At 44.9% G+C, this 22,914-nt stretch overlaps 1 protein-coding gene across 1 annotated transcript in view; it reads left to right on the top strand.

The window, feature by feature from the left end:
• Positions 1-22,708, top strand: part of LOC126046222 (gamma-aminobutyric acid receptor subunit rho-2) — a 41,435-nt gene extending 18,727 nt beyond the window's left edge. The window contains exons 3-9 of the mRNA XM_049818352.1: positions 5,890-5,957; positions 9,354-9,577; positions 13,674-13,756; positions 15,352-15,492; positions 15,733-15,885; positions 17,902-18,098; positions 21,774-22,708. Coding sequence (XP_049674309.1) covers positions 5,890-5,957; positions 9,354-9,577; positions 13,674-13,756; positions 15,352-15,492; positions 15,733-15,885; positions 17,902-18,098; positions 21,774-22,082 — 1,175 coding nt within the window. The 3' untranslated portion in view covers positions 22,083-22,708. The remainder of the gene's footprint in view (positions 1-5,889; positions 5,958-9,353; positions 9,578-13,673; positions 13,757-15,351; positions 15,493-15,732; positions 15,886-17,901; positions 18,099-21,773) is intronic.
• The last annotated feature ends 206 nt before the right edge of the window (positions 22,709-22,914 follow it).

Raw genomic sequence — 22,914 nt, 5'->3', positions numbered from 1 at the left:
AGGCCTCTCCTCTCAAGGGCTTTCCAGACCATCTGGCTTTACACTGAACACCCTTTATTTTGGGTTTAATAAAGCTTCATGGCAGCTCCAGACTGAACCTTAGACTTCGGCCTTGCAATGAGGTAACGGCTGGTTATCCTGGAGCCAAACTGAGCATTTGGTGCAGGAATATGAAAAAAGAAAAGAACATGGGCAGAGTATTTTATCTTCAAGAGCAGATAGGGAAGGAATAGGAGAGACGGACAAATACCAACTTGGCAGTGTTCTTCTGTTTTGGTTTTGGCTTTTTGCGTTTGGTTTTTGGTTGTTTTTTTTTTAAAATCTGTGATTAGTGTTCAGTCAAGCATGGAAATCACAGCAATAAATAGACTTTGGATGGGTGTTGATTTCCTGAATCAAGGCTAAATTAAGCATTCCTACATGGAAAGTGTCTCTTGCAGCCTGGAAGCTAGGGGGGCTTCCCAGCATGTGCTGGGCATGCAGCCCCTCGGCACCAGGGAGACCCAGCGGGAAGCGCCACGGACAACCGCTGCCTTCCTCTTCTGGCACAACCTGACCGCGCTGTGAAGCCGTCCTGGCAGACACCACGTCTTCTCTGCTAGCACCGTGCCTACCACAACATGGCAGTTTGGGATGGCAGCACTGTGGGCGCCACTGCAACGCGAAGAGCTATGTGTGACAACGGATAATATTAATTACAAGTGCTTTCTAGAGCAAGAGCCAGAGGCAGGGCTGGTGGCAGCCCTGTGCCTGCCCTGATGTGGGCTGTGTTGGACTGTGGAGCCTTTCTGAAGTGTCTTAGCCTCAGCATTGAGCCTTGCTCTTGCAGAGGCCCAAGTTAAGTATCAAAAATATGGCTACACTGAAGAGCTATTGGGTATTTAAAGGCATTAAGGGAATAGATAAGTATTTGAATCATTTCCCAGGCTCTCCTTGATTACTATGCCTGACTTTGAGGTATCTGAGCAAAGAAAGGCTAACTGGCTGCCAACAGGGCACTGCCTACCAGCAAGCTGGTGTTGTTTCCCTGTTGATTATACTGCGGATCAAAACGTGTGTTATCACCACAAATAGAGTGCTTTTTGCTGCCTTGTTAAAAAAAACCCCAAAACACATTTTACTGAGCAGGAGGAATGTCATATAGGAATTCTTTCTCTTGGTGTTGTTTTTAACTTTTGTTTACTCAATGTCCTAAATAATCATAGAGAGTAGGAACAAGTGTGGCTGCAACCAAGGTATAAACTCATAGAGTGATTTCAGATTGAAAAGGATTGCATTAAAATACTGTATATAAGACAGGCAGGGTTTGTAGAGCAGCGTAGCATGACTTATTAGGTCAACTGAAAGAACCAGAAGTAACAAACCACCTCCTTAAAACCAGCACTCTATAAGCTAATTTGCTTATTAGACCTTATCATACTCCACAACTACTCAACTGAAGAGGATGAAGGGGAGCAGAACACTGCAGAGCCGTTGCTACAATATTTCCATGTAGAAGCCACCACTTCCTCTGGCCATACCAGAAGATGATGCATTTGTGGGGTGAGAGAAGGGCCATGTGCTGGTCATGTCTGCAGGATGCTGAATTGCATGTTAGGAATGACACATCTGCCAGGGACATAAGCAATGTCTCTTCCCAGGGCAGGGAGCCAGTCAAAAGAAAGGACACGTGGCAAGGAAAAGACATCCGTGATTTTGCCATGGATTTGCCTCTCTTTGATGAGTTACAATGGTCTGAGAATCCAGTGGAAGGAATCCACTGGCTGATGAACGGTCACATCTCGTGGCCAGATCAGTAGGGACTGAGCACGTTTCCTGGCCTGGCAGGCAGGGACCGGCTCGTGAGGACCTGAGCCCGTGCCACCAAAGGCAGGGGGCTCTCTGACCTGCTGTCCTCCTCCACACCTCTCCTCTGGCCCTGGCAGCAGACTCGGCCGCCTGACAGGTCTTTCCCTGGGCTGATTCAAGTCCCTGATTTGGAAGAAAATAGTCCAGTTGCTGCTGCTGCTGTTGGTTTTGGCTGGGTTAATTTTCTATGGGTCAGTGAGCGAAACAGTCTTACAGGAGGTCCCACTGCAAGCTCAGCCTGCTCCTCCATGCAACCTCATCCTCTGCTGAGAGTCATTCCCTGTGTAATTCAGGGAGGAGGCTGAGGACTCGTCTCGCCTGCTCAATGAGCGCACCTGTGTTATGAAGCCCTGTGTACAAGAGAAAAAAAGTCTTCAGCACTTCTCGGCCCTGCTGTTGGATGCGTTTGTGACAGCATGTCTGTGTTTCATCGGCAGGGGCAGACTGGGCCTTTGTGGGTTTTCCTGTTCTGGGAAATACCTGGGAGAAGGGGAACGGAGTGCCAACAGGGTGAGAATTTCCTTGGCCTCCTGTGACTCCTTGTAGTATGTAAACAACTGAAAGGGAGCCAGGAAAGGGAGCAAGATGGGCTTGTGTCATTTGAGTGAAAAATCTTACTGAAGTCTCTGGGCTCCTGATAAACATGCCAGTGCCGATTAACTGGAATTTCACCCCAAGTTAATCTTCCTGGCAAACACCCTTCAGCTTGGACAGACACCACCAAGACATGAATAGTAGTGAGCAAATGTTTGCTGGCATTCTTTTAAAGCATGAAGTGCATGGCTGTGTGTCTGAATGTGACGTGTAGGTGTTTGTAAGCACCTAGGAGTCATCTAAAAGTGCTGGGTTAGCCACGTTACAGCTTCACTGCTGGGGGCAACAGTCACTTAAATTGGAATTGGTGGTGCTGAGGAGTCTGGTCCTGCTCCACAGGGCTTGCTTCAGGGTGCCTGTACCCAGCACAGCTGCTGATGGACGGCGCAGGCGCAGCAGGCTAGAACCGTGCGTGTGGAAGGGGGACGGTGTCACCGTCAGCATGCTCTGCGGTAATTCGGTGAGTCTGGCTTATCAAAGCCGTAGTAAAATTTGTATCAGGGCCAGTTGCAGTAATCAGCTTGTCTCATGGGCTTCGTGATTACCCTTTCCCTACTGAAGCTGAGTTGGTGCTTCTTTCTCCTTGTATTGGGTTTGCGTGGCAAGGTTTTGGTAGTGGGGGATTACAGGGGTGGCTTCTGTGAGAAGCTGCTAGAAGCTTCCCCTACATCTGATAGAGCCAGTGCCAGCCGGCTCCAAGACGGACCCGCTGGTGGCTGAGGCTGAGCCCATCAGTGACCGTGGTAGTGCCTCTGGGAGAACAGATTTAGAGAGGGGGGAAAAACCCCTGCACGGCAGGAACTTCAGCCAGAGAGAGGAGTGAGAAGATGTGAGAGAACCAGCCCTGCAGACCCCCAGGTCAGTGCAGAAGGAAGGGGCAGGAGATGCTCCAGGCGCCGGAGCAGAGATTCCCCTGCAGCCCGTGGGGATGAAGACCCTGGTGAGGCAGGCTGTGTCCCTGCAGCCCAGGGAGCTCCACGGGGGAGCAGATCTCCACCTGCAGCCTGGGGAGAGAGGACCCCGCGCCTGAGCAGGGGGATGCCCGAAGGAGGCTGTGACCCTGTGGGAAGCCCGCGCTGGAGCAGGCTCCTGGCAGGACCTGCGGCCCCGTGGAGAGAGGAGCCCTCGCTGGAGCAGGTTTGCTGGCAGGACAGAGAGAACTTGTGACGAACTGACCCCAACCCCCATTCCCTGTCCCCCTGTGCCACTGGGAGGGAGGAGGTAGAGAAAATCGGGAGTGGAGGAGGGAGGAGGTAGAGTGATCAAGAGTGAATTTGAGCCTGGGAAGAAGGGAGGGTGGGGGTAAGGTGTTTTAAGATTTGGTTTTATTTCTCATTACCCTACTCTGATTTGATTGGTAATAAATTAAAGGAATTTCCCCAAGTCAAGTCTGTTTTGCCTGTGATGGTACTTACTGAGTGATCTCTGCCTGTCCTTATCCTGACCCATGAACGTCTCGTTATATTTTCTCTCCCCTGTCCAGCTGAGGAGGGAAGTGATAAAGCGGCTTTGGTGGGCACCTGGCACCCAACCAGGGTCAACCCACCACACTCCTCCAGCAGAGGCAAACATAATGCTGTTGTCATGCTTTAAGCCCAGCCAGCAACTAAGCACCATACAGCTGCTTGCTTAGTCCCCCCACCCAGTGGGGTGGGGGAGAGAATAAAAAAAGAAAAGTAAAACTCATGGGTTGAGATAATGACAGTTTAATAGGACAGAAAAGGAAGAAAATAATAATAACGATAACAACAACAATATGGTAATAATAATAATAAAGGAATTAAAATGTACAAGACAAGTGACACATAGTGCAATTGCTCACCACTTGCCCAGTCAGTCTCTGAGCAGTGGCCCCCAGCCAGCTCTCCCCCCAGTTTAAATACTGGGTAAGACATCATATGGTATGGAATACCCTGTTGGCCCGTTTGGGTCAGCTGTCCTGGCCGTGTCCCCTCCCAACTCCTTCAGCCCCTCCAGCCTTCTTGCTGGCTGGGCATCAGAAGCTGAAAAATCCTTCACTTAGTGTAAACACTACTTAGCAAAAACTGAAAACATCAGTGTGTCATCAACGTTATTCTCACACCTAACTCAAAAACATAGCACTATACCAGCTACTAGAAAGAAAATTAACTCTGTCCCAGCTGAAACGAGGGCAGCTGTGTTCAAAAGCCCTGAAGATGTGTGGGAGTCTGCGTGCTGCTGCAGGTACCGGAGCGGGATGGATGGCAGCTTGCAAATGTGCGCTGCTTTCTCAGAACATTTCTGCTGTCTAGTTAGGCTTACAGCGTATTCAGATCTTGGATGTGGTGTTGAGGAAGATGCTACTGTAGCTAAATACACGCATGCAGCACGCCCTGCTGTGCATGGCACTGCGCAGGTACGGGTGTGGATCTACCAAGCAATTGTGGTGCCTCTTAAATACCATAGAATTGCTAATCAGATTCAAAATCTAGGTGCAAAAAATCTTTGCAAACCTTCACGGAGGCCACTATGGTTCTTGGAAAATTCATTTCTGCTGGGCAAGTCCCAGCCTTGTCTGCAGAGCTGCTGCTTCCTTCCCCACGGTCTGTCTCGCTGACGGTGCCCAGGCTGGAGATACGCTCTAGATACCCACGCCAGCCTGAGCCCTGCGAGACCCGCTGCCACACGCTGAGAGCTCAAGGTAACCGCTGAGCCACTTGGACCGTTCCTCAGCAGTTCCCACTCACCTGCCCCGGTGGGTCGTGCTTGGTGTGCGCGTCGCTGTAGGCACTGACCTCAGCGCACCAGCAAGGGAAAAGGCTGTGTGAGGACATGCCGTGGGGAACTTTGGAATCAGCTGAGGAGGGCCTGGTCATTAATGAGCAGCAGTCTACGGCAAAATTTTGATACAGGCTTTCTAGTAATAGAGCAGTATGCATTTGTTATGGGATGTTTTCCGCTTATTTACTCTTTGTGAATTCTTTGGTTGCTAATTTTAAAACTGCTGTGGAAAACTACTAACATCATCAATGAATTGTATGAATGAAAATGGTGATGGGCTCTTGAGACTTCAATGTAGCTTGTCTTGTTGGTAAGAAATGAGAAACCCACAAGAAGCAGCTCATTGCTTGCAGTTTCTTCTTCTCAGTCCCCTGTTCTTGGGGCCAAATTTGTTCATAAAAGCCTAAAATTTATGACGGGATGGCTCAGCTTTTAAAAACATATGCAAATGTTTTATCCAAGCTCTGGATTAGCTGGGCAGTGTCACCATCCCAGCACACGCCAAGGGGAAGATAATTCAGTGTTTCAAAAGGGGCCTTACATGGTTATTCACTGACTCTTCCCCCGGCCCTCTCATGAAGAATCAAGGACAGAAAAGTATAACATAAGCTCAGAAATGTTTTGTATGCTACCTTATAGTGCTAATTAAATGCAGATGATATAAAAGAACAGTAATTTACATACCTAAATCTTATTCTCCTACAGGCCCTGCAATTCCTGTTGGGGTGGATGTGCAAGTTGAAAGCTTGGACAGTATTTCTGAGGTTGACATGGTATGTAATCCACTTTTAAGCCTCAATTATTCCTAGTCATAAAAAGTCCCTCCCACTTGAAACCTATGGATTTCAAATTATTGGTCAGCTGAAAGTAATGGCAGCGTTCGGCAAATTCAAAGAGACTTGTACTCAGAACTAAAGGCTCGATAAAACCGGGTGATGAAAGGCTTATCTCTGTATCTTCAGATAAAGATTAGAAGTATGAAGGAAAAAGGGATCTTAAATGGGAGAATAATCAGTGCTATGAAGTATCTATCACAACCAAAATTATAAACAGCTGCATACGAAGGTTTGAAGGTACATAGTGAAGTTCATATAAGCCACGCTTACTGCAAGGGTTTTCTTCCTTAGGGAACCATTAAGTCCATTTGTTTCAAATGCATGATTCTGGGAGGCACATTAGAAAATTAATTTGGCAACATAAATGAGAAGGAGCTGCTCCTGCATCTTCATCACTGGGAGTAACGTGACTGAGGCACATGAGTGGGAACTGCCAGGGGGAGCCTGAACTGCCTTTGCCAAAGTGAAATTTGGTGTGGCAGAATAGTCCTTCAGTCACTGATGATGCTGTTCAGGAAACTTGCACCAAGTTAAGTTGTGATTTAGTATCTTTATTTTTTTATTAATTAAAAAAGAGGACAAAATACATGCAGTTGTTAACCCTCAACAGGTTTCAAGGTGTTCCCAGCGAAAGGAGTGTTCGCACGCATTTTCCTGTTTGGGGTTTTTTTTTTCCTAATATGGGAAATGGAATAAAAACACTGGAAAGAGAAGTGGAAAGGGGAACATAGAGGATAAGAGGAAGCTTCTTGCTTCCTTCCTCCTTCTGCCTGAAGACTTAAAGGAAGAGCTTTAGGTTGATTGGTTTTTACTGTGGTGCAATTACATCTTCATTAAAACAAGGGAGCTTGCCTGCCTGGATATTGAAAGAGAGGGTTTGGGGGGATGCGTGCAATGAAGCGCGTGGGAGGGAGCTGTCAGTGCAGGAAATGGCTGTCGCAAGGAGACTTGAGGCTCCAGAATATCAAGATAATGTCAGAGCAGCAAAGAGATCTGATTAGTGCAAGTAAATAACTGGCAATGCTTTCTGTCAGGAGCATCTGATTTCAACAAAAATCTTGCCCGTCGGAAAGCTTTGAGGTCAGTTCTCTCCCTTTGCTGTTGATAGCTCCGCAGTTCTCTTTTCCCACCACAGGACAAGTGCTTGCCACAGCAGTTGCTGACTTGTATTTGGGGTAGAAGAACGGTCTCCTAGGTCAGTTTGGGTTACGCTGGTTTGTTTTTCCAGCAGTTTTTCCCAGCGTGGGTGTTTGCGAGAGGAGGGCGGGCAGTAAGCTCTCCCCACGGCCAGGGCAGCGGGGCTGGCTGTGCCTGCAGCAGGGTGCCCTCCTCGTCTCCCCGTCGCAGGCAGGGCAGAGCTGCAGGCAGGGCTTGTTTCAAACCACTCTGAAGGGTTAGTGGCCCTAGAAATCAGGTACCCTCGGCTGGGCAGTCTTTGCCTATCATTGCTTGAGCAGGCACCCGGTGCCCCAAAGAGGCACCAGACAGACCGAAGCATCACCAGCCGCAAGCCACTGTACCAGCAAGTGTGTGTTAATGGCAGCAGCCAGGGGCTGTTTAAAGCATGTGGTTCTAAAACTGGTGCCTGGCCGGTCGGCATGGATGGGCTGCTGCTGTGTGCACTGGCAGGGCATGCTCTTGAGGCTGCCTGGAGCGTGGCACAAACATGAAAAGTGCTGCCAGAAGGGAGGCACTCGTGTATGTGCATCTGCTATGCCTCCAGCAGGTACTATCGTTCTCTCAGTTTGTTGTAAAACTTCTTTCCTAAGGGATTTTCCTACTCATGAGTGCTGAAATAAACTCCTTTTCTGGGCTTGTAACTAGCATGTGTGCTGGTCAGAAAGGAACAAGCTGTCAGTGATTGCTAACCATCTCGTTTGACTCACGCTACGAGAAAACATCCCTAAGTTGGACTGTATACTTAGAAGCTGTCATCAGCTGCCGCTTTGGCTTCATGTTTGCAGCTCTGTTTGGTGCCCTGTGTGTTGGCCATGGGAGGCCTGTTAGGAGAGAGAAGGGAGCTGGAGGTGAGAGAGGAGAGGGCTCCTGCCTGGTGGGACAGGGAAATTGGTGGCCTGGAAAGTGGTGTGGCCCTTCCCACGCTGTCCCTGCAGGCAGGATCTCCCCCTCCTCTATAGTGGCTCTCAGTCGTGCCGAGGGTCCCTGGCTGATGCCACACCGGTCCCTGTCCCCCTGTGCTCTGATGATGGAGCTGTACAGAGGCATTTCGCAGCCGCAGCCTGGAAGTGTTTCCTTGGGACCATCGCTGTAAGGGGAAGGTGGCCGGTGGCCGGTAGGGAACAGGAGCTGGGAGCATCCCTGGGGGGAGTGGGGATGGAGGCTGGGACCAGTCTGCCAAGGTGGAGACCTGCAGGTGGGTGAGCAGAAGCGTCCCTCTGGCAAGTCTCTGCCAGGACCAGGGAGGGAGGTGTCCGGCCAGCTCTGCCCCACGCAGGGCAGCAAGGTCAGGACTGGCACTGGAGGCTTCTTCCAGAACTTAATGAAAAACCTACCGGTAACGCGAGACTGTTGCCAGGCAGCCCTTTGAAACGGTGAGTCAGGTTAACTGACGGTTTGTCGTCAGCAAAGCAAAATGAGGTGGTGGTTTTAGAAAACAGTTGCCGCGTGGTTAGGAAGAGATCCCGGCCTGTGTTGCTGCCTGCCCAGGTTTGGCAGCTGCAGCTCCCATAACCACTCGCTTAATTGGGAATACAAAGAAAACAACTGTATTTGATCTCTCAGCACGAGAGAGTAGATTCAGCTCTGAAAGCAGCAGCTGCCAGGTTGGGATCAACAAACAGATGTTTTCCTTTGTGTGACTGAAGCTCTTGCTCCCTCAACAAGCTTAAAAGAGAGCTTTATTTATACACTTGTATGGTAGGAAAAACAGTTCCGTCACTTTGTTGCTGTTTGCAACAATTTAGTTCTTTGGGGGATAAATTTCTTAGTGTTTAGCCTGACCACTAAGCTAATTTTGAAAGTTTTTCCTCTTGAACATGCTACAGATACTATAGTCCTTCGAGATAATTTTGCCAGGATTGAAGAATCATTTCTGCAGGGCGGTGCTCCTCTTGGGGCATATTTATATCCCTTTGGGGTCTGAACATTAGTGGGTACTGTCACACATTGATTGGCTGTTTATGTTTTGTTTTGGCTGAAATTATTTTGTCAGGAAAATCTATTCACACAGAGCATTGGTCCAGGAAAGAAACAGGAGATGAGAGGGGAGGGATTTCATCTACCTGGTAGGAGTGAGTTTTCTTCCTGGTGTTTCCTAGGTGTAGAGAGCAACACTGACAGATCTCTCTCTGGTTCTCTTCCTTTTCTGTGAAGGATTTCACTATGACTCTGTACTTAAGGCACTACTGGAAGGACGAGCGTCTCTCATTTCCCAGCACCACCAACAAGAGCATGACCTTTGACGGCAGGCTGGTAAAGAAGATCTGGGTCCCCGATGTCTTCTTTGTGCATTCCAAAAGGTCCTTCATTCACGATACCACCACGGACAACATCATGCTGCGAGTGTTCCCCGACGGTCATGTCCTCTACAGCATGAGGTAACCGTGCAGCCTCACTGCTCCTGAGCATCCTCTGGGGCTTCACTGGCAATTTGCTGCCGGCATGGCTTTGGTGACCACCAGGACTGCTACTGCCAACCCTACTACTCCCACCGCTGATGCAGAGCCCTGTTTCCAGCATGTCCAGTACAAAATGCTTTGCAGGAAGCTGCGAGAAACCATGCTGTGGGCAATAACAGCATAATCTCCTCCCAGGGGAAGCATTCCCCTAACTCTTTGCAGTCAGAGGAGGGCTTAGTCGAGCAGGGATGTTCGTCCCAGGGTCAGTGTGTGATTAAACTGGAAGCTGCTGATATACCAGATGGTGACCTCTATAATTATCCTATTTTGCTTCCTGTTTGTCTAGAAAAACTTTTTTTTTTTTTTTTGGTGGTGTTGCCATGTTGATGTAAAGGTTTAAGTTTATTGAAGCTGAAATGGCAGTATTAAAGACGCCCTATAGTCCCTAGCAGACTTGTTGGCTGGAAGAATCCTGAGATATGTCTGTCATGACCTGAAGGGTTACCCGGCCTGCGGGTGTACACAGATTGTGACCATGGGTTTGCAGGATTCTGTAATACACAAGGACAGAGATGTTTAATCCTCTAAACTTCTCTACCTTATTACAGATTACCAAAAATACTACAAAAATCACCATGAGCAAGTAAACTACCACAAAATCACCACTAGCAAGTATATGTATGATTAATAAAACGAGTATATGTATAGATCATGCTATTACAAATTACTATCAGTGGTCCATAATATAGTATCAATCAATTGTGTAGCAACAGACAATAACAGCAGTAACCAGCGAGGTATATACTGTTAGAGGTTACTACAAACTTACCATTAGTGGAGCATCTCATCAACAATATAACAGCAGGTATACTTACGTTAGATTGCTTGTATGGGTGTATGATACTGGTATCAAGTGATACCATCATCAAGGAAACCAAACCATCCCCTGCGTGGGAGGACAAACCACAACAACCGCAGAAGTGGGCCCAGACAGGGACGAATGAGACAACAGACAGAGTCTCACTTCCGAGATGCTCTGCGTCACAGGGTCTGGAGTCAGCCGGGCATCCCCAGTGAGAGTCCAAGAGCTGTTAGAAAGTTCATGCAGTGAATTCAACCTGTTTAGGAATGGAAAAGTATGTGCAGCATGGGAAGTTCTCAGAGAAGATGCTCCATTTTGGATAAAAATTATGTCTTCCTTATAGGACAGAGACATAAGAAGGTGTAGGACACTTTGAGCAGCCAATAGGTGCTCTTAATTTCTATTTTTCATCTGTGACAGCCAATAGATGATGAAGTTTTCTGTTCTTTCAGACCAATTTTTATTTTCCAGACTGTTTTCCACCTTTTCAGACAATCAATTGCCTTTATAATCCCCCCTTTTTTTTTTTTTGCACTTATCGATGGTATCTCAGGATGTCTCCAGTTTCTAGGTACCCTGTCTGCCCTCCAAAGAGTCCAGCTGCACTTCTCAAAGATGTGTCTGGTTCCTAGGCTGGCAGGCCTTTCTCTGTCAATATTTTCCAGCGGACATTTTCTTTTGCTCAGTAACTTCCCCCTTCTAACAAGGCCACCTTTATGGCTGCTCACATCAGCATCCCAGCAGATTTAATTTCCTTCAGAAGAATGCAAAAAGAGATGCAGAGAAAAATACACTGCCGGAGGAGAAAAGCTCGAGAGCCCAGACAAAAGGACATTTCCCCGGGACAGAAAACGTGCTCTCAGTGTACAGCTACCTTTGAATGCTTTGTAGCCAAGGATTTCTGTTCTAGGATCTTTCTGGAACTTACTCACTTTAGCTATGGTAAAATAATTCTCAAAAACTAGGAAAGGTTTTCTATAAAGTTTGATTCAGGAGGCTATTTCTCTTTGAAGAATGAGCATAGTGGGCGATATTGTCCCAAGTAGGATAATATCCCACCAAACCAGGGGGCAATAAAGTTCACTGGTTTCATAGTCTAAATATAATTCTGCTGAATTTATTTTTAAAAAAACCCAGATAAATTATTAAAACCACAAAGAAATATGTGTGTATGTGTATAAGAAAGAGAGTATGAACTATATGGCTACTTCATTTTGCCTGGTCCTAATGATGAAAATCCGATCTTGACCAAACACTTAGGAACACTTTCCCTGTTCTGAACCCATTTAATAAATCCATTTATTGCATGAAAGGTCTGATTAGCCACACCTTAACTAAGCACCTAAAGACACTGTGTATTTTATTAGAACCGGATGAGGATGAAGGTGTCACGCAGCAGGAGAGACAAGAAGGAGAAGGAAAAATGAAGAAGGAGGTTAGGTGTAAGCTTGGGTCAGCAGCGAGGGGAGAAGAGCAGGAGGAGGGTAGGGACCTTCTCGACAGGTGTTGCTTGGTGTAACTGAATATCTGTTTCCATTGCTCATACCCTGCAGTTCTCATGCGCTGAAACCAGCAGCACGCCACTTGTTAGTAGTACTCAACAACGAAAATGAAGGAGCAAGTATTTTTAATGGCAAACATTGCCTCTGTTCAGATCTGCTCGTTTGCAGAGTATTTACTTTCAAAATTTTCTGTGAACTGTCGAGGAGGTGATGTGACTTTCTAATGTTACCTACAGGAGAGAAGGATGTGAGTTAGCCACAGCTGACAGCACAGGAGTTAAATGGATGATTTGATACATAAAATCCACAGAGAATGAGAATCTGCGTGGCATTTGGTCCTGGTGGTGTTTAGGACACTCAGAACGTGATCCAGCTGACCAAGCATGGGTGTCCAGTGACAATGGAAATACCCTCAGGTGTCTTGAGATGTCTGCATGGGGTTGGCACTGGGCTGAGGGATATTTCATTCCTCATTTGGGCCTTGGGCTTTCAAGGTCACCTGAACACTGCACTCTAATTGAGGAATATCTTACTGATGAGCTGAGTTTCTGTGCTGTCCCTGACTAACGAATTGTTCATGACCACAGGTTGTGCCACGGTTTAGGTGACCCGGAGGAAAGAAAATAGCACATTGTAATGAGACTTGAGTTATAGAATGCTTAAGTGCTACACACAACTAGGGGAGGTCACTGCTACAGTATATCTTCTGGAGCATATCCCCCAAAAGCTTCTCTAAGTTTTGCTCATATGGCAAAATTTTGCTCTAGTTTTATAGTCAAAATGAACAGCGTGTGCTTTTCAGGGGCGATGAGTGCATAGGTCAGTGTAGGATTTGGATCACAATCCCTTGAACAGAAGAAAAGTTCTTTATCAACATCTGCAATGAATCTAGATAATGGTCACGGCCAACATAAGTCGGCCTCTGAAACGATGACTCACAGCTGATTTGCTCCTACTAAATCGGGAGCTCCACTGCAAATCTGTCCACAGGAGAAAGTTCACTGACCCACTGGAAAACTTGTTATGCAATGTTGTGCACAACTGGACTCGTTTAAAAATGGGAGCTGTGATTGCTGGAGCTCTTTAGCTAAAACATGAACTTAACATAGGTAAATCTCACCTGTTGACAAACAGCTGCACCCATTTTTATACCCTCTGCCCCAGAAATACACCCCCCAGATTAAAAGAGTTTCATCAAGGGCTGAAATAAACTGGGTTTGCCTTAATAATATATATACAGGAGGAATTTTGTGGCTTGCGATAAAGATGGTCATGTCCCTCAGGCTTGTGTCATTTTTTGGGTGACTACGGAGGGAACTGAGCTATGGGGAAAATGAGGAAACCTTAATCAAACTGGACATAAGAGAACCTTTGAATGTAAATGGTGAGGTTATTTTATGTTGTTGCCTTGTAGGGGAATAGTCAGATATAAAACACAGTGGAAGTATTCGTGCCGACATTAGTATTCCTGTAATGTACAATATAGTGCTTTAGTTCCTTGATAGATGTTGAAATGACAGCTTCCTTTGGAGTTTCTGTGTATAATCCATCTCGCTTGGACTTGGAGAATTGGTAGGCATTTTCCTGGGGATTTAGTGCTAACATTATGCATAATTGCTGGCTCTAAAGCTGCAGAATGATTTATTTGTGATAATGTTGTCCCTTTGTTGCTCCTCATAGAAACCAACCTTTCTCATTTTTTGACTTCTAGGATCACAGTGACAGCAATGTGCAACATGGACTTCAGCCGCTTCCCCCTGGACTCTCAGACATGTTCTCTGGAGCTGGAAAGCTGTACGTTGTATCTGTGTTTCTAGGTAGACGTGCTCCATGGCTGGCTGCACACACATAGACTGGACACATTTCAGAATACAGTCTATTTTAGAGCCAGAAAAAATAGTTCATCAGAGTTACTAAGAGTCTTTCTATTGACTTACTGTGTTGTATATCTAGCCCTTATGCTGCAATACAGGGGAATTTGCAAGGAAAGCATCCTTGTATATCTAGCCCTTATGCTGCAATACAGGGGAATTTGCAAGGAAAGCATCCTTGTATGAATTTCAGTGGATGGCACTTTCAAAAAAAAACCACCAACAGAAGTGTTCAACGTACCCTGGTTCTCAGCAGCTTGCTGATGAGAAATCTGGGGGGGAGAAGTTTTGCTCTGCCCATTGCTTCTGACTGGAAGGTGGTGCTTTCAAGTGTCACAATAAAAAGTTGATTGTAATGATCACTGATTTTATCTAAATTTCATCACTAATGTGGTTTATGTATGATATAATCCTGAATCTGCAAACACTGTGACCTGGACTCAGTTTCTTTGGGAAGGAGTTGTTCTGTGGAGAAAGTGATGTGAACAGTAAGATTTTTGTGGCTGTTCTGTGAACTTTGTCCAGACTAATATCCAGTTGTTTTGAGGTCTTCCCAGCTATTTAACTGAAATTTTCCTCTACAAATAACACAATCACAAAATCGAAGGGTAATTTATAGTTGGTCTTGAGCTCAGCTGCTCCAATACCCTGCTCAGAGCAGGGAGAACTTCATAGTGGGTTGTGTCCAGTTGGGTTTTGAACATCTCCAAGGTAATGAAGGCTCCACAACTTTTCCGTGTAACCTGTTCAAATGTTTGACAGCCCTCATCCTGAAAAAATTTCCTTTTACCTGCTTGGAAAAAATCCTTTGTGGTAACTTGCATCCCTTGCCTCTTGTCCTTTTGCTCTGCATCTTGGAGAAGAGTCTGAGAAAAGCCTGCTGCCATCTTCTCCATGACCCCCAGCAGGGCAGCAGCTGGACCCCACCACAGACTGCTCTTCTGCCAGCCGAACAAACCCAGCTCCCCCAGCCTCTTGTCTTACGCCATGTGCTCCAGCCCCCTGAACATCTTGATAACCCCTTTTTCATTCCCCATTCCGGCTGCTTAGTGGACTATTTTTTTTTTTCATTGACAGCCTTCAAATATTTCTAGACTTTTGCTTCAAATGACACCTGCCACTTTTGCTTTTATCATTCTAAGATAGTTTGAGGAGTCCGTGTTTCCTCCTTCCTCTAAGGAGGGACTATTTCCTGAGTTATTCTTATCAGTTAGCAATACTTTGTCTATGATTTTTGATATGTGATGCTCAGAAAAGCACCATTCCAGCTGTCATTTCATCAGTGCGGAGATGTGTTTCCCTGAATCAGGATGACCTGGATTTTTGTTGTTGTCGTTGCTGTTGTCATGGTATGTCATATGGCAAGATCTTTTTAACTCGCTGGTGTTAGCAAACTTATTTGTGGCATTACTTCATGCCAAAGATGCCTTTGTGTTTGTTAATTTTGACTGGATCTATTAACGTTTGTTTCCCCTCCAAGCTAAAGTCACATCACATCATGTTTCTTCTTTCCCTAAGATGCTTACACTGATGAAGATCTGATGCTGTATTGGAAAAATGGGAATGAATCTCTGAAAACTGATGAAAAGATTTCTTTGTCTCAGTTTTTGATACAAAAATTCCACACTACATCAAGACTGGCTTTCTACAGCAGCACGGGTACTGGCCTTTTCTGATTTAATGCTATTGCTAAACCTAATGCTGTATTAACTACATTAATGTGACATTATATGTCACTGAAATGCAGTCTCCACGGTCTGGACAATACATGTTTTGAAGGATCAGTTTCTCTTTTCACTACCCTTTAGAAATACAAGATAAAAAAAAAAAAGATCTTGTCTCTTTATGCCTACCATCCAGGCTGTTCTCACTGATTCTGGCTTTACTCCTCTCTCAAAGGTTGGTACAACCGCCTCTATATAAACTTCACTTTACGCCGACACATCTTCTTCTTCTTGCTCCAAACCTACTTCCCTGCCACCCTCATGGTCATGTTGTCCTGGGTGTCCTTCTGGATCGATCGCCGAGCAGTTCCTGCCAGAGTCTCGTTGGGTGAGAACAACTGAACAAGCCATGACTGCATGAAAATCTTGGAATGTGAAAGTTTTGGCAGGAAAGGGAACTGTTCATTTTGATGGTTAAATATATTGGGCAAGCAAATGTTTGTTTTATCTGATGATTAATATAATGTAAAACTTGCAGTTTGTCTCAAGTCCTTCATCGCTAAGCAGTCCTCCTGATCTGCACTTAGCTCAGGACAGAAGGGGCTGTGTTTTTAGAAATAAAGTTGGGCAGAGAAGAGAGCTTTCAGTGTTTATAAGTCAATGGATGAAGATTTTTTTCCCTGTTGTCCACTCCTGCAGTTCTGAGACACACCTTGCCATTGGTGAGGGTAGAGTTTCGCTGGACTTTAGACACCTACAGGGAGTTAAAGGCTTCTGTTACAATTTTCATGAATGCCTTTCGTGAGCAGGATCCTGCCAGGTCCCAGCTGCCACAGCAGGTGTCCCAGCCCAGGTACGTGTCTTCCCGACCAGCAGGCACTGGTGCTGTGGCCGGCGTTTCTCTCCAGGCTGCCTGGAGATCGCCAACGCGGCGCATCTTCACAAAGCTGGGAAGGAAAAGCAGCAAGGGATCTAGTCCTCTCAGCTTCTGCAGATGTAGGTGTCCCTCCGTCTGGGGACACTCAGGGCATCTCTGTGGCATCAGACTACAGCTGGGCAGTGAAGGGAACGTGGCTTTCCTCTCACATCTGCAGTGCTGAGGATGAGAGGCCACCAGCCCTGAGGTGAGGTGGAGTTGGGTTTCTCCTCTCCCAAGGATGCCTGGCACTGAGGATCCAATTCGTTTGAAGGAGTGGGAAAGCGAAGAAGGAGCTGCTTGAAAATCCAGCGCCTCTCTGGACAACTAAAATCCATCGGGAGGAGCTTTGTCTGTGTCAGGACTGGAGGAAATTCTTTCAGCTGAGCATAAAAAGAGACGATTTGTTTATCACTCCATGCAGAGGTTAGATGAAGGCAAAAATGTAATAGGAAAAATCACTGAATGTTAATATGTAAGGCTTCCAATACTAAAAGTGTAAAACCAGTATTTTAGCCCATGAGTTTGTCTCACTTAGAGAGCCATGCGCTGCAGCAAACATATGTGAAAAGGCAATTGAGAGTCTGCTCCACTGAAAGAAATGTGTTCAGTGGATATTATTTAAAGAAAAAATAGATCCTGATGAAAAGTGAACAACAGTAACTGTGTTTTCCGTGGTCACTCTTTTGAAATGTCTGAAGTAGCTATAAATTCTTTTTGGCTCTGTTTTCTCTATTTAAGTGGCTTTGGGAACTTGTAAATATTTTTCTCTCCATGACGATCCAAAACATATACTATTTTGCAGGACTTTATCTATAGCTGTCTAAATATATAGACACATACATGTGTGTATATATATACACACATATTCACACACACACACATGTATATAAACATACATACATATATGTTTATGAACACATACACATGCACATATCTCTCTATATAATACAACGGTTGCTGTTCAAAACTTTTTGATTCCCACAGCTTGAACTGTGGACAAATAGTCCTTGAGGTAAAAACGTAATGCTTTTCTTTTGCATGGTTTCATGCAAAACATTTTAGCATTATTGCACATCCTTTGTAAGATCAGTGATCTTCTTTAGCTGTGACCAAAAGTCAATACCAGGTTGCTTCCTGGCAGTGCCTGTAACACAGAGTGGTACAGCTTGGAAACAGGAGTCCTTGTCACCACTGGTCTTAGCAGAACTGACCGTAAGCACTGTGTTAAACCCCTAGAGGTTAGGGAGGGAGTTAAACGCTGCTGCTCCAAAATGACGGCTGCTCCGCAAAACTAAACCCACCATGCGCACAGAAGTGCAGGCACTGGAACAGTTCTGCATTGGCAGGAGAGATACTCATCACAATTTTATTTCACATCTAACATCTTTTACAGCATCATGTAGAGCATAATTTCTGTTTTTCTTGAGACAAAAGCCTTATGGACTGTATCAGTCAATAACATTTATTTCTCTTGGTTCTTTCCAGGGATAACCACCGTGCTGACCATGTCCACGATCATCACTGGGGTGAACGCCTCTATGCCTCGTGTTTCCTACATCAAAGCAGTGGACATCTACCTGTGGGTCAGTTTTGTGTTTGTCTTCCTCTCGGTGCTGGAATATGCGGCGGTGAATTACCTGACTACGGTGCAAGAGCGGAAGGAGAGGAAACTGCGGGAGAGGGTGAGAAAAAATTTTGTTTTGTTCATCCATTTATTCCTTTTTTTCTTACAGCTGGTCTGGTCATTATATTGACTGGTTTGTGTCTATAAAAGGGAAAACACTGACATCCATGTGTGTATAATTGGATCTGTTTAGACTGCTCCACCTCAGGCTGAATTGCTAACACCAGAGAAACAAGAGTTGATCTCACAGGTCTTCACAGAAACGTCAGAGAAGAGGAGAGTGTGATCTGAACTGGGGAAGACTGCACCTGGAACTGTGTGGGGCTGACAAAAGGGGAAAGTATCAAATCTGATACTTCACTGCACCAGCCACAATTTCTATATTTTTAAGCTAAAGGTGTTACTCGGACTAAATTGATTTCCTCCCTCTACGGTCAGCTTTACGCTGGAAACAGGATTTAGTGGATGTAACAGTGGAGTTGTTCCCTGTTACCAAACACAAAAACCAGTCAGCCAAGTTTATGCTTGTACTTTTTAATGTGCTATGAAGAGTCTTATCCTGCATCCTTGGAGTTTTTCAACACCTGACCAGATACAGCCCTGAGCAGCCTGGCCCTGCTGTGAGCAGGAGATAGGACTAGAGAATTCCTGAGGTCCTTTCCAGCATGAATTATCCTACAGACCTGTGAGCCCTTCTTTGTAATTAAACAAAACACCATCACCTTTTGAACACTAAGGCTTGGGACCAAATTTTTTCAGTCCCCACGGACTCAGAACATCGCCATATGTTACAGCTTCTCTCTTCCCATTAGGAACTTCCCACATTAGTTCACAGGTAACATTGGTCACCTACTGCCTTTGACGCCGGGAGAAATTTGTATCAGCCTTTCAGAAATGCCAATGCAGACATCATCTTTCATATGATTTGACCATGACATTTCCCTCTCTGAACTACTCTGTTGGCTTTGCGTGTCCTTCTCTTCCCCTTGCACTTCTTCCTAAGACTTCCTTGAAGTGTAGAATAGACCACCGATCAGCCCAGTACCTTTCCCAGTTGACATATCATAAAAAATTCAGGTAGATACATTTTAAAAAGTGATTGGAATAAATTCAACACACTCCTGTGACAAAATTGTGCCTCTCTCCAAGGCTTTCTTAACAGTAGTGTGATTCTGGAAAGCTACTTGAACAGGTCCTGAGTATCTAGATTTATTTATGCCCCCATCCTAGTCCCCACGCAGGGCCCAGCAGCTCTCAGCAACACAAGGTAGAGATGCTCTGTGCAAGCACAGCGAGTCAAGTGTATCTTACTTGCTGCACGTGAGCAGTGGTCTGTGGCCTTTTAGCCAGCCCTACTCAGACTTCCCATCTCCAAAGAAGACAGTGTCTTTACAGTACACAGGAAATAACAAAAATCATCCTTGCTAGGTTCGACTTGCCTAGAATAAACCTGTATTTTTTTTAAAAGGCAAAACGCCCTCTCCTTTGTCTTTAATTATACTGGAGGGATGAAATGAACTTGAGAGGGTTTGTCACTGTCTGCTAAGTTTTCAGGAGCATTTTTCCACATCCATTGATGGCATAACTTGTTATTTATATCACGAATCTGCCCTTTTTTGAGTCTTGTGCATTGAATTCTATATTCGGCAAATGCCTTTTTACTACACAATGTAAAATATTCTGTCTAGTCTTCAGCATGTGACAATATTAATCCTCAGAGGTGGTAATGAGAACAGAGATAATAAGCAACAGTATTTGACGGTGTTGCGGCAAAAGGTAGGTGAGTGCTCTTGAAGAAGCAGGAGAGACATTTCTCACTGTAAATGTAGATCTTGTCAGCCAATGCTGTTCCCCTATAAAGACCCCAAATATCTCAATACAAATATGTTAGGCTGCTCAGAGAACAGATCTATGTTATGTCTACATTAAGAAATTAAATGTGCCTGGGACCAAGGCTGATGGGCACAGAGTATCTAAAACTAAACCTTCTTTCCCTCAAAATCAGAGTGGTTGCTGTGAACTGTCTGTGGCAAATGGCCCATACTTATACCCAAACCGTACCTGGGAACTTTTTGGTGCTTCTTAGCCCGGACAAAATTCAGGCCAGAGACATTTCTGACACTCTAATAGTATTGTCAGCTGAGTTCCCGTGCCCAGGGAGGCTCTTTGGCAGTGTTTAATTTACTAGTGTAGACATAAACTAAAATTGCAGCAGGGTGAAATTATGTAGCATACTTCTCCATGTATGTGCCTAGGAGCGTAATTTAAGAGTCTGTGGAGGTGGGTTTCTAGTACGTTAGGCTCCCTCGCCCATAGAGGTGACTGTCATCACATGTACATGAAGCAATAGGAACTGTAATTTGACCTGGGGGCTAAGAATAAATCTGCAGAATTTCTTTCTCTGCTGGGTCCTGCAGCAATTAGCTTATTGCCGTTAACCGCTTTCCCTTCCACCCACCCACCATCTCCCAGACCTGTCATCAGCTGATGATGAAGAGCCTGATGCAATTCTTCCCTCTGTTCTTTTCGTGGTTTTTTTGGTTTTGGTTTTTTTTTTTGTTTGGGTGGGTTTGGGTTTTTTTAGGTACACCTGCTTAGTATAAAATATATTTTAAAACTCAACTACAAACTTCTCATGTTTTTCTGCACATAATCTGCTGATACCAAATCATTTGGTTATGACTAGAACACAGAAAACAATTCTTAAGTTGATTTTCAGGTTTTTGGTAAGCAATGTGACCTGTTGGTTAAATAATTTGAAGAAAAAACCTTGAGTGCAGAGTTTTCCAGTGGAATCCTGAGTATTACATATTCAGGTATATATACATTTTTTTAAAAATATATATAAATATTCAGGATATATACATTTCTGTGCATATATACTTAATTATTTTAGTTGAACTTATCCTTGAAAACAAGTCCTTGGAAAATCCACACATGAAAGTTGGTGGAGGAAGGATTTGGGGGCAAAGTATTATTGGGTAAGGAAGGCAGTCTGTGGGGAATCAGAGGCTGGAACTCCTAGCAGAAAGGAGGTTTTGGAGTCCGTTTTCATGGCATACAAATATGTAATCCATATTGCTGGGACAGAAAACCTACAGATTTTAAACAGTAGAAGACAGTATTTGCTATTCAAAATTCTACCTGTATTCATTGGTTTTTTTAGATTTGTGGGATACATGCTGGTGCTGATGAAGTCAATGCAATTTTTGACATCAACTTTAACAGAGCTGGGATTTTACATTAGGCTTTTAACTGGTCCTCTCCTTGGTTTAAAATCAGATTTACAAAGAAATCATATGTATCTGTGAAACCAGAACTTGGCCCTTTTTTTTTTTCCATAACATGTACTGGATAAGCCATTTCCACAGATAAAACTGCATCTTGTCCTTGAATATTTATAAACACAGAGATTGCAAAATAAGGAATCTCAAGACAGCAACTCTGAACAGAGCTATCTAAGAAAACCTTTTAGTTAGTTTTTATGTCTGCTAAAGCATTTTTCTAATCTTTTCTGAAACTGCTTGTCCAAGCAGTGTAGCTAAACCACGTCTCTTCCTTTTGTAACACAAGCAAAAAAAAAGCGACTTTTTTGTTTGAAGAGAAACTTATAGTATCTCAACTAAAATTTCAAGCTCAACTGTTTACAAGCTGTCTGCTAATAGAAAGGCATCATTTCTGTTGCTAATGTGTTCTTCCAGTGTTCAGCTGTATTTCTTGTTTATGTTCCTAGTTTCCATGTACATGTGGAATACCTCATTCAAAAACTATGATGCTGGATGGAAACTACAGTGAATCGGATGCCAACAGCCTGGCAGGATATACAAGAAACCAGATGGTCCCAGAGGAAGAAAAACAAGAAAAGATGGTTGTGCACTTAGCTATGAGCAATGAATCTCATTCATCAAGGAAGAGAGGCCTGAAGGGCCATGTGGGCTTGCGCATCATCCAGAACAGTCATGCAATTGATAAATACTCAAGATTAATATTTCCAGGCACCTATATATTTTTTAATTTGATATATTGGTCTGTCTTTAGCTAAGTATGCTGGCACAGCAGTGACTGAAGCAGCAGATATTTACAAAACTCTCTTTTGTTGGTTCTTTTTCAGCCTAATCTGGACGAAAAGCCAGAAAAACTGATTATTTTATTGCTTCTTTGGAGGGTAAAGGGGAGGACACATCCTCCAGCGGGCAACTCCGTGCACAGGCATCATGGAGGCACCTGCTGTGCTGGTTGCTTTCCAAGCCACACCCCAGCTCCCGTTTGCTTTATGACACATGTCGTTTCTCATACTTGAAAATATGTGCTCGCCATTCACCCCAAAGGTGCTGTAAGTTCATTTGAGGCCAGCCGCACTGGTGGTGCCTGCTGTGCAATGGACAACCAGAGACAGTGCTCATGTGGGCTGCCAGGGATTAGACAAATGCAACTTGCAAGGGGAGGTCTGGACAGTGCATCTCCTGCACGGGAACTGAATGAGGCCTTTCCTTTTCAAAAGCTCTGCTTTTGAGAAAATCCTTTTATTTTTCTTTGGCATATGAACATCATATTTGTTTCCATTGGTTTATGAAGAAGACCTCCTTTTAGGGTCCAAATTCTGCTTTCTCTGGAAAGGACCTTCACTGATACGATTAGGACAGTTGACTGGCCAGGATCAACAGGGTTGGCTACAGAGTGCAGGTGGTAGGTGTGAGGCAGTAAGTCATTTTTTGTTCCAGATTAGAAGTAAGGAGTGATGATGAACCAGAGCAAAGAAGCCCACAGACTCACGAGAAGATGGCTCCCAGGGTACGTGGGTAATGAAAACAGGGAGGTTTAGGCATGCGTTCTGCATATAACTTGAGCACAGCACGTGATATGTAGCACTTGCC

This window comes from Accipiter gentilis, chromosome 15 (assembly GCF_929443795.1).
Source record: "Accipiter gentilis chromosome 15, bAccGen1.1, whole genome shotgun sequence".
In the NCBI taxonomy this organism is placed as follows: Eukaryota; Metazoa; Chordata; class Aves; order Accipitriformes; family Accipitridae; genus Astur; species Astur gentilis.
This window is presented reverse-complemented; position numbering and strand designations above follow the sequence as displayed.